The sequence below is a fragment of the Anabas testudineus genome, chromosome 15, assembly GCF_900324465.2.
Source record: "Anabas testudineus chromosome 15, fAnaTes1.2, whole genome shotgun sequence".
NCBI lineage: Eukaryota > Metazoa > Chordata > Actinopteri > Anabantiformes > Anabantidae > Anabas > Anabas testudineus.
In genome coordinates, this window is record NC_046624.1 from 1582455 (window position 1) to 1596744 (window position 14290).

Below are 14290 nucleotides of genomic sequence, written 5' to 3' on the forward strand. Positions count from 1 at the left end.
CCTGAAAAATTGAGTGTTTCGCTACAGGCAAGCTACTAAGCTCGTTTCCTTCATTCGGTCAGACAGCATACAGAGGAGACATTAGATTGCATCCTATACTTAATTATTTTGACCTTCATTCATGACAAATCTGGGCATTATTAAAATGGTCCTCTCTGTTTCAGAGATATAGAAGCAAAAATACACAGCAGAGAATATTTCAAAAAGAAAACCAAGTTAATCAATTAATGTCACTTGTCCATATGTCCATACCTGTGTGGTAGAACTTTCCAGAAAATCCCAGGTTGAAAGTGAAATTAGGAACCAGTCCTCTCAGCTTGTTTTGAGTGTTGAGTAATGCCTGTGAAAGAAAAGTTTACACTTAAAATTACAATGTTACTTTTTTACTTATAGTTACTTACTTATTTAAGAACATGATTAACCCAATCATCCAACTAGACCTCACAGGTCACATGTACAGTAGCCCCACCTGGCATTTTAGGGTGCTTTCACACCTTAATTTGTTTGCTTTGGTCCGAATCAGTCGATAAGTTTGTAAACTTGTAGCAATTTCCTCTTGGTTCGGTTTCGTTTCACACACAGAAAAATCCAAGTGTACCAAAACACTTCACTTTAAACTATACAAGAATGTTCTCTCCACTTATTGGTCAGATGTGTCTGCCGCAGGAAGAGAAAAGTAAATATAGGAAGAAGGTGCGATTACCGTGTTCACACCAGACAAAAACGAACCGTCCCAAGAGGGAAAACAAACAAGAGTTGGATTTAATCAAACTACAGCCTGTAGGTGTGAAAGCACCCTTAAAGTGTGATAAACGTTTAATGCCTCATGAAAATAAGCAAAAGGACAATGCTCAAATTAAAGAAAATTATTAAAAAGTATGCATGTAAATATTTGAACGACACTGCAAAATATGAATGAAACTTTTTCCTGATTTTTCTGCTCATTGTTGGTGTAGGCGTCACACCCCACGTGGTGACAATTGGTCAGATTGTTTTAAGTGCAGCAATTACTCTTAAAGTCTGACAGACAGGTTAACACACTAAGTGACATTAATATATGGCTGACCCACATCTAATTAAATATCCTCACAGTTTATAGCCCTACTCATTGAAGCCCAGTCCACTCTCTCACATACTTAAGGAGTGGTTTTGCACAATTAGCTCAGTAAAACTGCAACACTACGACTTACGTTACCGGCAAACTTTATTTTTTGTTACATTTTAGACTTTAAGGACACACAGAAACCCTGTAAGAGTGGTTTGCTGCTGAACAGGTTTCGTAGGAAAACAGCTGCTTCTGAAAATCACTGTGAGAGTGAAGAGAAATAGTGAAGTTGCGATTGTAAAGCCAACAGGGGCAGAAGAGAGCCGATCATTGTCACACTTTGTCACAGTTTTCAAGTTATTTTATACTTTGATTGTTATTTGTTATTAAGTATCAGTAAATATTCTTACTTTATAATTGCTTAAAAGTCATCACACATTTGCTACACAAGCTTAACTTCTACACAGTAATATAAATAACAATATACCATATGTTTACAACAGCATGTGCGATAACATCTTACAATCAACCGCTTTATATATAGTATATAGCAGAGTAAATGTGTGATTATTTCTGGTCTGACCCACCTCCACATCTGACACCTTCATACGAGTTCCCTCCTTGCCAACAAATATATCATCCACGTCAACCAGGATGTGGCGGTCCAAGGACAAACAGAGTCTCTTCCCTGTCAGGTAGGCTATGGCATCTACAAACACCAGCTTGTGTAGCCAATAGTTGAGATTGTTCCCAAAGAGGACTCTTTGAATGCCATCATGAAGCCCCAAGTCCTGGACCACTGTAGCATGGAGGGCCCGCAGGGGGCTGGGTCCAAAATGTGACAGTGCCTCAGAGGACTTGGTGCTGGCTAGAAGCACTGGTTCATAGGTAGAATGGTTGGACTGGAAAATAGTCCAGTCGTCCCCTGGTAAAGGGCCCTGCTCCACCTGGTTAGGCTTGGTAATGTAGAGCAGAGGAGCATTGGGGTTAATACGGTAGTCCCTGAGTCCCAGGTGTGAGTGTAGAAAAAGGGGGAAACCTTTGAGTTGTGCGCTGAGAAGAGAGTTTTCATTAGCTTTGAAGAAGCCAATGACACCTACTCCATACTCAGTACAGTACTTATCCAGCAAGTCACGGTTCCATGCATCCAGGTTTACATATTTCAACACGTTTTCATAGATGATTAGAGTGTAGCGTCCACGGTTACGCTCTGTCAGTGTGGGCATGTCTCCTTTACCAGGAGCAATTTCTGTCCTGTAGTGGAAGCGGCTCGACTCCAATATAGCTACAATCTCCTGACCTAGCTGGGAGTAGATGCTCTCCACAAACACCAGAACTACAGGGTCAGTCCTCGAATTGTCCACTGCTTTCACCTGCCGTAGCCGGCCTTGATGCAAGGGAAGGAAAAGGGGTGCCCTTTGAACAGCTGCGGCACCTGTGCTTGCTCCCTGTGACATCCCACCTCCTCCACCACAGTCACTGAAAGGTAAAGGGGGTGCCTCCTTGATTTTGGGGCTGTTGGAGACGTAGTAAGCTAGGAAGGCCATGGACAGCAAACAGAAGATGATCAGTGCCAGGATGAGGCGGTGAAGCTCCAGCTGGCGGACTCCTCGCAATAGCTTCCACACACCCAAACCTGCACCTACCATGGTGGTGAAGGAGAGAGGCAGGACTGGATAGCAAGCAGCAGCAGTGAACAGGGAAGGATAGCAGTGAGGTGGAGTGGGGGTGAGAGAAGGGGGGAGCAGAGGAGGAAGATCGAGCAGTGGATACTGGCACTGAACTTTGCTGAAGAATAGCCATTTACACTAGGTCACCATGGCCAGCATCATCTATTACCTGCTTTACACTTGTAGCTGTGCAGCACAAAAACACTCTCAGGTGAATGCAAGAAGGAAATGATGGATGGCTATTTGAGGAATAGAATGTGAAATAATGGGGAATTGAAGAGGCAGAAATGGACGGCTGATTAGAAGCCAACGCCAACACACTTAATCTCGGTCTAAGGATCAGTTGGGTCCTGAATATCTGTTCACAAGGTCAGCCTCAGTTGTCTCCTTCTTGGTCTGTTCTCTCTCTTAAACAGCTATGCAGGTGTCTCTAAATGTGGATGTGTCCCTCTGTAGATGGTGGTGCATCTTTTCAGCAATGAGAGAGTCAGTGGTAGTGGTTTGTGCTTTGGGGCTAAACCCCATCAAGCCCACTAGCCTGAACATGTCAGAAAAATAAACCTGGAGGATGAGGACAGAGACAAGAGGAGAGGAGGACAAGGTGAAGGGGGTAAGGAAGAATAAGAGAAAAGAAATAAGTTGGCAGTATTCAGTTCTTATTCTGTACAATTTTTACATGTGTGCTGCTCTGAATGAGAGAGTGATAATGTCTACATTTTGAGAAAGTTGTGTGCAATTTTTTCTAAATCACTCTTTAACTAGCCCATATTGCTTATGGACTTCTGATAGACCTAGTATTGTATGTTCAACAGGCACATGTAGTAAGGCTTGTCCCATCATGGCCTGGCATTATCATTTACACAAAGCATCCTTGGGGCCCATGTCTCACCTGGAAAACACTGCAGATGCAAGAGTGTCCTGATCCTACTGTGGAAAACCTGCAGGAGATATACAAAGAAAAAAAAACAACAGTGAAAAGAAAATAAACCTATTATTAAACTGTATTCCTTTACAAAGAAGCAACAGCAGCACACAAATTTTAGTAACGTCTAGCTAAAATAATAATAATAATAATAATAATAAATACCTTAAAGAGAAAAAAAAACTGTTGTAAACAAAACAAGTTGGGTAGTGCAGTTGGAGCCATTGTAACAGCAGCACAATAAGAAAATAATGGCCTTACACACAGCAACATGACATTTTAGCATCTATTTAATGGCCACCCTGAATTAGAGGCATGATGTTCACTGCAGTGAGTCAGAGGGATGCCGGGCACCCAAGCTGACATCTAGCTTATGCATTTCCACATTTTACTAGCGCAATTAAAATGCATTGATTACTGAACTTATGTTTAGTAAAAGCAAACAATTATTTTGGTCCAGCCCTATTAGCAAAGGTGCTCACGTGGCTGCAAAAGAAGAAAATTCTCATAGACCTGAATAAACCTGAATTTTTTTAAAACAAATCCATTTCATTATCATCGCTCAGTAATGCAGCTGAGAGTGGGGAACACACACTGTAGCGTTAAAGATATTTCAACAGTTGACACTTAATTGTATGCTTTGAGAAGCTTTGAGAAGCATGAAGAGCTATGCATTTAAAGACAAACCTGGAACACACAACAAGCAGACATGGCTGCTGAGAAAATGATGTTTTCCCTTGCCTTGAGGAATTTTGTGTTGCGCAGCTGACACATAAATCATAAATGTTGGAGCATCTTTGAATTCAACAGCTCAAATTCTCTGCAAGTGTATCTTTAATGCTGAAATGAAATGAAACCAAGTCTTATGTTTTGCTAGTGGCTCCAAGTAACCTGTATATTACTGCCCATAATGGGCATTAACATAACAGTGTTGCAACTATAGGAACAATTGTCATTTCTGTAGGGACAACATTACTTACTGGCTGGTACTGTATGTCTTGTAAAGGATATAGAATATCAACAGACTGATTTAGGAAAGAAAGCCAGTGTGCTATTTCGTGAATTGAGACTAAATGGGACACTGCATGGCTGCAGGATGAATGAATCTTTACATCATCAATGTGGCAGTGAGTCTGTACTAATTTGTTTCAACTGATTTACACACACTGTTTAATGCAAGCATAGTTCTGGTGTTATATCCTCATCAATTCTTTATAAATATTCAAAGCAGCACTCCTACTGCAGTCACTAGGATATAACCAATTGTTGCTAGAGTGAAAAATATTTTTTCCCCAAGGTGGTGACAAATTGAGTTCAGGCAGGTTTCTGAGAGCTCTTTCATTCTCTACACAACCTATGCAGATGCAAAGGTGCCCAGCTATGCAAAGAGGGTTTGATGCATAGTTGTGTAGCAAAATTTGTAGTCTAAAAATTTGTAACGTGATGCAAATACTGTATTGTCACTCTCCTAGAAAAGTTATTTTCTATAGAAAAACAATTTTTTTGTGTAAACAAACTATAAAATGGTGATGACGAAAAGGGAGGACCGATTTTGTGAACTTATAACTAATAACAGTGCATTCAGAAATTATTTATAGCACTTAACTTTTTCCACATTTTGAACTTTTATAGTTGTATTCCAAAGTTAAATTTATTATTTTCCTCCAAATTCTACAAACAGTAACTAATAAGTTAAAAAAAATAAATAAATAAATCACATGTACATAAGTATTCACAGCCTTTGACATGACACTCAGAATTGAGCTCTGGTGAATCCTGTTTGCACTGATCATCCTTGAGAAATTTCTACTTGTTTGGAGTCCACCTGTGGATAATTCAGTTAATTGAACAGGATTTGGAAAGGCATATACCTATCTATACAAGGTCCTGCAGTTAACAAGGCATATTAAAGCACATAAAAAAAAAAAAAAGAATTCCAAAGGATTGTCTGTAGACTTCTGAGACAGGATTGTATTAAAGTACAAATCTGGGGATGGGTACAGGTGCGAAGAACAATAGGAGAAACAGTCCAAAAAATAGGTGTGTCAAGCTTGTAGCATCATCTTTAAAAAGACTTGAGGCTGTAATTGGTGCTAAAGGTGCAAAGTATTGAGCTAAGGCTGTAAATACTTATGTACATGTGATTTTTCCATTTTTAATTTTTTAATAAATTTGCAAATACTTTAAACAAACTTCTTTCACATTGTCATTATGGGGTATTGTGTGTAGGATTCTGGAGAAAATAATTAATTTAATCAATTTTGGCATATGGTTGTAACATAAAATGTGGAAAAGGTTATGTGTTGTAAATACAGTACTTTCTGGATGCACTGTATGTGAAGGGCAGGGCGGTGGAGAGTGCTGGATTTTAACAGAGGGTAGAAGAGCAGAGCAGAGAGGAAGAGAACTGCATGGATTGATTCCGCTGTTGGCATTAACTTAAGCTGCACACTAAAGGACACTAAAAGCTGAACATCTGATCACCTCTGCAGAAATTTAACTATAGACTTATCATTACTGCCCAGGCTTGTTGTGTGAAATGGTTCTCTGACATGCAGCATATAAACATTAGTAAGATGACCAAGCAGCACATTTTAATACACACCCAGCCGCTCCCTGTCTGAGGTCTACCAGAGCTGCATAATGAAACGCCAGACTGAGACAGACAGATAGGTTGAAGGTGAGGTAGATGAGGGGGAGGAATATATAATAAATGGAGTGCGGGAGGCTGGAGGAGCAGTGCGGAGAGAACGCGGTCATAATGAGCATCTGCTGTTTAATGGATTACTGAGTAGAGCTGAACTCTCCTCTGAGATCCACAAAGAACATTCAGCAGCAGCAACACCGGGGTACCAGCCAAGACCGGCAGCATGGAGGACATAAATATCCACATTTTATGACAACCTGGCCTTTAGTTACAGCAGACTGGACTATGTGGTGTTGAGCAAAACAGCAGATCCCATGGGGGTTATCATGTGTGATCATGATAATCTACCAATTAGTGTTGCAAAACATTTGATTTGGGAGTGGAACGAGATCTGCAGATTGAAAGGTCAGATGGACAACAGTCATATTGCTTAAGCGGTCTTCACCAACTACGTGCTACAGGCTTGTATGAACCAATGAAAGTGTGCCACAGCCTAGCCCACATCCAGCACTTGGTCTGTAAAGAGCTTAGAGGTAAGGTTCACTATGTTGTTCACTATGCAAGACTCATGGGAGTGCAGACAGTACGATAAAAGCACAACAATCCAACAGTTTCTGCACCATTCAAACAAGCCTGAACTAAGCCAAAAAAAAAAAAAAAAAAGTACCCATTAAAACCCCAAGGTGATGTTTATGTTGTAGCTGGCTTTGGGTCACAGGTCTTACATTAACAAGTCAGGTCAAGTGCCAATTACATTTAGGTATATATGCAGGTAATGTTTAATAACATTTAAAGAGCTCTGAGGCCATGACAAAATAGATTCTCTGCACTGATGAGACTAAATTAAACCCTGTGGGCAGGACTCAAAGCACTATCGCTAGTGAACACCAGCTGTGGAAGCATCATGCTGGAAGGGGGCATCTTAGCAGAAAGGGCAGGGGTACTGGTCATATTGAAAGGAAAGATGAATGCAGACAAAGCGGAAAAAACACTCCTCCAGAGTGAATGTGTATTGAGAATAAGGTGATGGTTCAACTTTCAGCACAACAATGGCCTGAAGCAAACCAAGATGACACTGGAGAAGCTTCAGGACAAGTCTGTGATACCGGTATCAGGTATCAGGTGCAATAGTGCACTCATGTAATCACTCTAAAATGCTATCTGATACAGATGCACAAATATCACTTTACAACAGAAATTTCAGTGGTTTGGAGACATTTTAGGATGATAATATTGAAGAAAAGTAAAACCAACTTCATGCTTTGATCTGTGTCAAGGTAAAGGCAGGGGTGATCACTTGTTCTGACAGAGAGTGGTCCAGCCAGGGTTCACTATCAAGTCACACTGTGTTTGCCCCCTTTTTCATTCAAACTATACAGTATAGACAAATATTATTTTAAACCTTAATCAGCATTTGAACCTCTATGTGCAGATGACCTATAAGACAAAGTAAGAGCAAAGTGTACTGACTCACTGGACAGGGCTGGCTTTTCCCTCCACAGTCACAAGACTTTCTCCTTAACACTGCTGGGAGTATTTGAAAAAGGACAGACTGGTACCAGTCAGTGTGTGGAACAGTGCACATACAATCCTGCGGGATGACTACTAGTACTTTTTAATTGGTTTTAAAAGGGCTGTTTGATTTTCTAAAAAGGCTGCAATAAAGCTGCAGTGTACAGTCAAGTCGGGACCACAGTGGGATGATAAAACAGTCTATAGGTTATAATTTCTGTAATTTTTTTGTAATTAACACCTGATGGAGAAACCTAACTTGACCCTGTGGTGGAGATGACTTTCCCATGAACACACACAGGCAGGTTAAGTGGCAGGCAGCAAATGGAATTTTACCACCCCAGTTACTAAAAAGAAAAGAGGGCAAAAATGCCCAATAAAACAATTTAGGTTTTGTTGCAATTCACCACCTGGCCTGCAGAGGGTGCAATTCACTCACTACAGTACTTCACAATATAAAATGTATTCACACTAGTAGAACTCCTTCACACAGCTTTGATGTGAAAAGTGTCTCCATTCTCCCCATATGAGGATGGGTTCCCTGTTGAGTCTGGTTCCTCTCAAGGTTTCTTTCTGTTGCCTTCTCAGGGAGTTTTTCCCTTGCCACCATCGACCTCGGCTTGCTCATCAGGGACAATCTGATTATTGTGATTCATACATATTCACTGTTCATGTAAACATTTATAGTTTCTTTGCTTGTGTAAAGCTGCTTTGCGACAATGACAATTGTTAAAAGCGCTTCAAATAAAACTGAATTGAAAAATTTATTTGGATTTGTTTACATTTTATGAACTGAACTGTTTTGTCACTAACAATATGGATTCTTACTAGTGGCACTGTGATTTGTGAGCAAACCCAACTTTGTCTGCCTTCGCATTATCCTCTTTCTGCCACTACAAACAAGCGTATAACAAGTATGCACTCACATTTTTCCACTTTGTACAGACATTGTGGTAAACTTGTGAACAAAATTAATTAAAAGGCCAACTGACTAAAAAAGAAGAAAAGAAGCTCCACACCAGATGGCAGTAATGAAAGTACCTTCTACTTTAAAGCACTAATACTGCTCTGCCGTTAATGAGCCTGCTCAATGTCGTACCAGGCTGTAAGAGATGCTCTGTTGCCTCTGCATCATCACTACAGACAAAATCAAAAGAAACAACTGGGGAAACTCTGCATGAACACAAAGGACATAATATTTCTACATAAAAAAGACCAGAACCAGGATCGTCCCTCAAGACTATTGTGTTTTGAGGTCACACTGCTAACATGTAATCAGTCAATATACCATTAGCAAGTTTGAATAAGGAAGACTGTTACATCTTGTGGTGTCGAACCATGACCATAACTGCTGGCTCTACTACCCCAGAAATCGGATATTTCTTGTTGTAAGAGGATCTATCATTTGCTTTATCTGCAGGCTTTATGTTAAGAAAGGAATGCAATATCTACATAGAAGGTGTTAAGGGATAGCACAGACTCTAGAGCTGCTTTCACACATGATCTGAAAGCCTGAACTTCTTCAGACTTTACCTGGATGAGCTGCACGTGAGAAAAAACATCCCAGTTATTCAGCTTGGAGATTACCCAGACTACATCCTGTGAACCCCCTTGTACAAAATCTGCATAGTGTCCAAGGGACCACAGATGTGAATGCATCAAGTGATAATGCAGAGTATTCACAGAGAGCAAGGGTATGTTCCCTTTCAGTTGATCCGCACAGTACAACACCATAAAGTACTGTATAGGAGATATTTACCATGCTTTCTGTTGTTGGATTGGTCTACTTTCTTACAAGAGAACAGAGCTTTATACATACATACTTACATACATACGTACAAAGTGTAGGTCATTCACAAAAAAATCTAACTCAAAATCAACCAACCAACCAAATCAAAAAACAAAACCAAAACCGAGGTCTGTACTGAACAATGGATTTGGAGAATCATTGCCCTCCATCTAGTTAAACGAAGCACACTGCTTTGGGAAGCAATCATTGTTTCTCTAGAGCTCACCCACAGTATATGGAATTTATTCAGTTGCCATCAAGCTCTAATTACTTAATTCGTAATTATGGAAATTAGGTCACATGACAACAGGACACTTGTTCCACTGAGGAAAACTTAGTCTTATGAAAAATTCAATATTTACTAATGCCCTCAAACACCCGTGTGTCATATCTCATCACTGCTGGATTTTCATATCGGAGACCATTACTGATTCATGTAACTGGTCCAACCACTCCTGTTGCTGGCCACATCAGGTCTGACTCTTGACTATAGTGTGGTCAACTTAACAGCACCAGCTTAACTGAACTCCCTCACCCAGGTCTACAATCCCTCCCACCCACTGTACAAGTGCAAAGTTCTTGCACTGAGAGAAGTTAGAGAGACGTTCACTTGCAGTTGTACAGCCGGGTCCAGTCCTTTTACAACAAGAAATGTTAGATTTCCTGGATATTACATCAAATTGTGAGCATCAGGGAGACACTATTAAAATGCAGAAGCTGGTATTCCAGCGACAGCGGGTGGGGATGTGTCACAGTTCTGTTGCAAGATATTTGTGTTGTAGTTTTAGCCCTAGTTTCAGAGCTGTTACACACCTATGGCAATGTGTAAAAATTTGAGATCAATGAATATCCTACTGGATAAAATGGTCTTTGACGTCTCATTTTAAGCAAACACTAAACCTTGCAGCTCATTGGCTGAAGGAAATGGCACAGCTGGTCTCCTCCAGCACAACAATGGTTAAGACTCATCTGCAGATAGGTTTTTAGTGAGCCACTTCACTTCAGCCTGTATAACAATGATAGTCACACAGTGCTTACAGTAACTATTTTCTCCTCAGTCCCACTTTGTAGATGAGGAATTGTCTACCAATGTGTGACAGACAAAAGGATGACTATTATATAATTTCAGATAACAGAGAAAAAGTCAGTGCCTCTGATGGCGAATGGGGACAGAGTGGCCCTGGCAAGGCCCTCATTTGTGGGAAACAGTGTCAATCTAGGCATATTTTAATGGCTTCCCAACAGCTAAGACAAACCCAAATAAACTGCCTTTGCTGCAAAGCTACTCACCTTCACAGAATTTGGGGACAGTCTTGAATGTTAAGTGAGTGTGTGAATATAAACTCTCTTGGCTCCGACAGTAATGAATCTGTTACAGGATCTTTTATCACTCTTCTCCATTTCTCATTAGTAATAAGGGAGTGCACTCAGGTGACAGACTTGTTTTTAGCCAGTGGTAATCATATTGGATGTCATTAATTAACATTAATTCTGTGTGTAAAAAAAATGTTCCTTAAAGGTTTGTTTGCTCATTACAAGCTGGTGTTTGCAAAGCATTTGTGAGAAATTATGCTCCACTCTGACCATGCTACAATAAAGACGGGGCTGTAGTCCCAATACCTTAGTTAGAGGTCATCTCTCTGGTGGATCACTTTGTATTAATTTCAAGAGCTGCAGTCTCATAGTTTCATACATATCGTATTAATAAAGTAACTTTACTGGGCCTTCATTCAAATAGTTTATTTTTCAACATGTTTGATTTATACCAGACCAGTATATTTTCTGCAGCCGTCTAAAAAGTGTTAGTGTTTAGCACTCAAAAATCTAAGCATTTTCTGTTTACTGTCACATAAGACAAAGAACAGCAAATGCTCAAACTTATTTGCATGAGTTTAGTGAACTAAATTTTCATTATTCAACTATTGATTTCAGCCTTACATCAGTCATCCTGTATGTATTGATTTGTGATTGTCCAAGCAGTAGAAAGAACAATTCACAAATCTTTGATACCTTGAAAGCTTTTGGAAAACACACATTCTCCAAACACACACCCGCCAAGAGGGAGATGAGAATTAACATTTTAATGTCAATTAGGGAATGGAACCCAATGCATCTGTTGTGCACAAACAAATAGTTACAGTTTGTAACTAGGTCACTGTGTTTACTATTTTTTATGTGAATGCCTGAAACAAATTAAGTCCGTTTTAATTAGAGCAACAGCCAAGTGTTTATGGTTGTATTTTTGAACTTTGGACAGAGCTTGGCTAGCTGTTTCTGCCTTACCGCTAAGCTAACTCAACAATGAAAGCTCTGTACTTAACACTAAACAAGACTCTTGTCTCTCATGTCAATTCACCTTGATACAAACAGATGTTCAAATGTTCCTTTAACCATTGCCTTAAAGACAATCACTACCCTCCGATTTGTTCTAGGATGTAACTATAATTCTAATTGAATGCTTTACCGTGCCTAATTTAAAGTCTACGTTTTGTACACTATCAAACACACACTCAATCTTAGAGAAAAACACTGCTAATGTTACAGAGTTAGCAAGCTAAGATAGCTGGTGACTGAGTTGAAGGATCTAGTCAGTTCGCTGTAAATAGACTAGAAACCAATCCTAGCATCTACAAACAGGATACAACGTTAGTATTACAGGGCAACAGGGTGATTGTGGTTCAGTTGGTTCGGCAGTCGTCTACAAACTCAAAGGGTGGTTTCCGATTCCTGGACACATGCTGAAGTGTCTCTGGACAAGACACTGTACCCTTGGCACCTAGAATGGTGCCCCAAAGAATTTCCCCTAGAGAACTAATAAAATTACTATTACTAGTAATAGTAATTCAGAATTGAATTCAAAATTCTTCTCCTCACTTATAAATCACTTAATAATCAGGCTCCATCTTATCTTAAAGACCTCATAGTTCAATATTTTCCAAGCAGGACTCTCCGTTCTCAGGCTGCGGGGTTTCCATGTACAATAGGAGGCAGAGCCTTTACCTATCAAGCTCCTCTCCTGTGGAACCAGCTCCCAGTTCAGGTTCTGGAGGCAGACACCCTCTCTACATTTAAGACTAGACTTAAAACTTTCCTTTGTTATAAAGCTTATAGTTAGAGATGGATCAGGTGAATCTGAACCATCTCTTAGTTATGCTGATACAGGTTAGTCTGCTGGAGGAACTCTATTGACAAACTGAGCTCCTCTCCTCTCTCCTATATCAATGCAAAGTCCACCATTGCATGTCATTAACTTTGTGTCTTCTCTCTCCTGTAGTTGTGTTTCCTCCTCTCTGTACTTTTCTGCAGGTATCCTCCTTCTTGGAGCTGTATATCTCCAGAATCATCAAAAGGATGGCGCTTTAGTTTGTTGTACCTGACTAGTTGCAGTACATGCGACAAAAGTGAGTAAACAGCCAATAAAAGGTAGTGTATCAAAACACTTAAACAGTCAAACTCTCAGAATAACAGTAATGTGACATCTGCCTGTGGCCCCCATCCACTATAGTGTTAATCACAACAAGCTTGTTCGCTAATTGCTACGAACAAAAGGAAAATTGACTGTATGTAGAACCGTATTGCAAACCTTCAAACTTATTTAATACACGGCTTAAAACTGAACCGTAGTGTAGTGGAGGGTTAGGGTGTGGACTGGGTCACGTGGACTGTGACAACAGCCCCGCGCTCCTACATTAGTTCCCCCTTCTGCCATGTGTTGAATACCTGCTCAGCAGTAAATCACATCAGCGGTGGAGAGGAGGATCAAGGAGCAATAATAACTGAATTCTATTTACTTTATTCTTTTCTAAACTTCACCAAACACCAGAACTATTATGTATTTTACTGAATTTTTTGACTGGATTATTTTTAGACGTGTACCTAATTGAGTATATTTATCATTTTAACACACAGTATAATAGATTTATCAGATTTTTTTATATTCTTGTTATCTCTGAATAATATTTTAAAAATAAATAAATTAAATTAAATTAAAGATTTCTGGATTTTTCACTTTTCTCATTAACAAACTAACTTTATATGTACAGGGCAGGGAAGTAGGACTTAATATTGTTGAATCCTCCAAGATGTTGCAAAATTCTGATCAGTTACTATTTTTCATATCTTCAGCAGGGACACAAAGCAGACAGGATTGGTGATGTTCTGCAGTGCTAAAAGGTGTACACAGCACCACACAAACACATTTTGCTGGGAGGCACAAACCCCACCATTCCACACACTGCGGGGGTATGCTTTATGGCTGTGCCTATGATTTATTTACACATGGGTAGGCAGCCAAAGAACAATATGTTAAACACTATGCTGTATTAAAACTGTACTATTTATGCATCCTCTGCATTTTACATGCTGATCTTTTGTTAGTAGAAAGTCTGCAGGATGTAGCATTTGTTTTAAAACATGGCATGTGCTATGACCACTTGGCTACCAAGGTGCTCCTTTTCCCCCCTACTTCAAAAACTGCTTCCAGTTAAAAACGCAGTGTGATGTATGAAATGTACTGATAACAAATGGAACTAAGCAGGACATGTTGAGATGAATATTCCACAGTGTGATTAATATGCCAAATGTTTCTCTGTATTCAATTTTATCTGTATAATCACTGGAATCTGCTGAAAATCCTGACACAGCACTAAAACATGCTATAATGATAAAATAGTTATTAAGTCTAAGTAAATGAAGTCTTACAGTG

General features: G+C 39.7%; 1 protein-coding gene across 1 annotated transcript in view; it reads right to left on the bottom strand.

The window, feature by feature from the left end:
• ndst2a (N-deacetylase/N-sulfotransferase (heparan glucosaminyl) 2a) overlaps positions 1 to 14290 on the bottom strand; it is a 30144-nt gene that overhangs the window by 8425 nt on the left and 7429 nt on the right. The window contains exons 2-4 of the mRNA XM_026355221.1: positions 3605 to 3653; positions 1633 to 3276; positions 253 to 340 (exon numbers count right to left, since the gene is read on the bottom strand). Of these exons, the coding sequence (XP_026211006.1) occupies positions 253 to 340; positions 1633 to 2694 (1150 nt within the window). The 5' untranslated portion in view covers positions 2695 to 3276; positions 3605 to 3653. The remainder of the gene's footprint in view (positions 1 to 252; positions 341 to 1632; positions 3277 to 3604; positions 3654 to 14290) is intronic.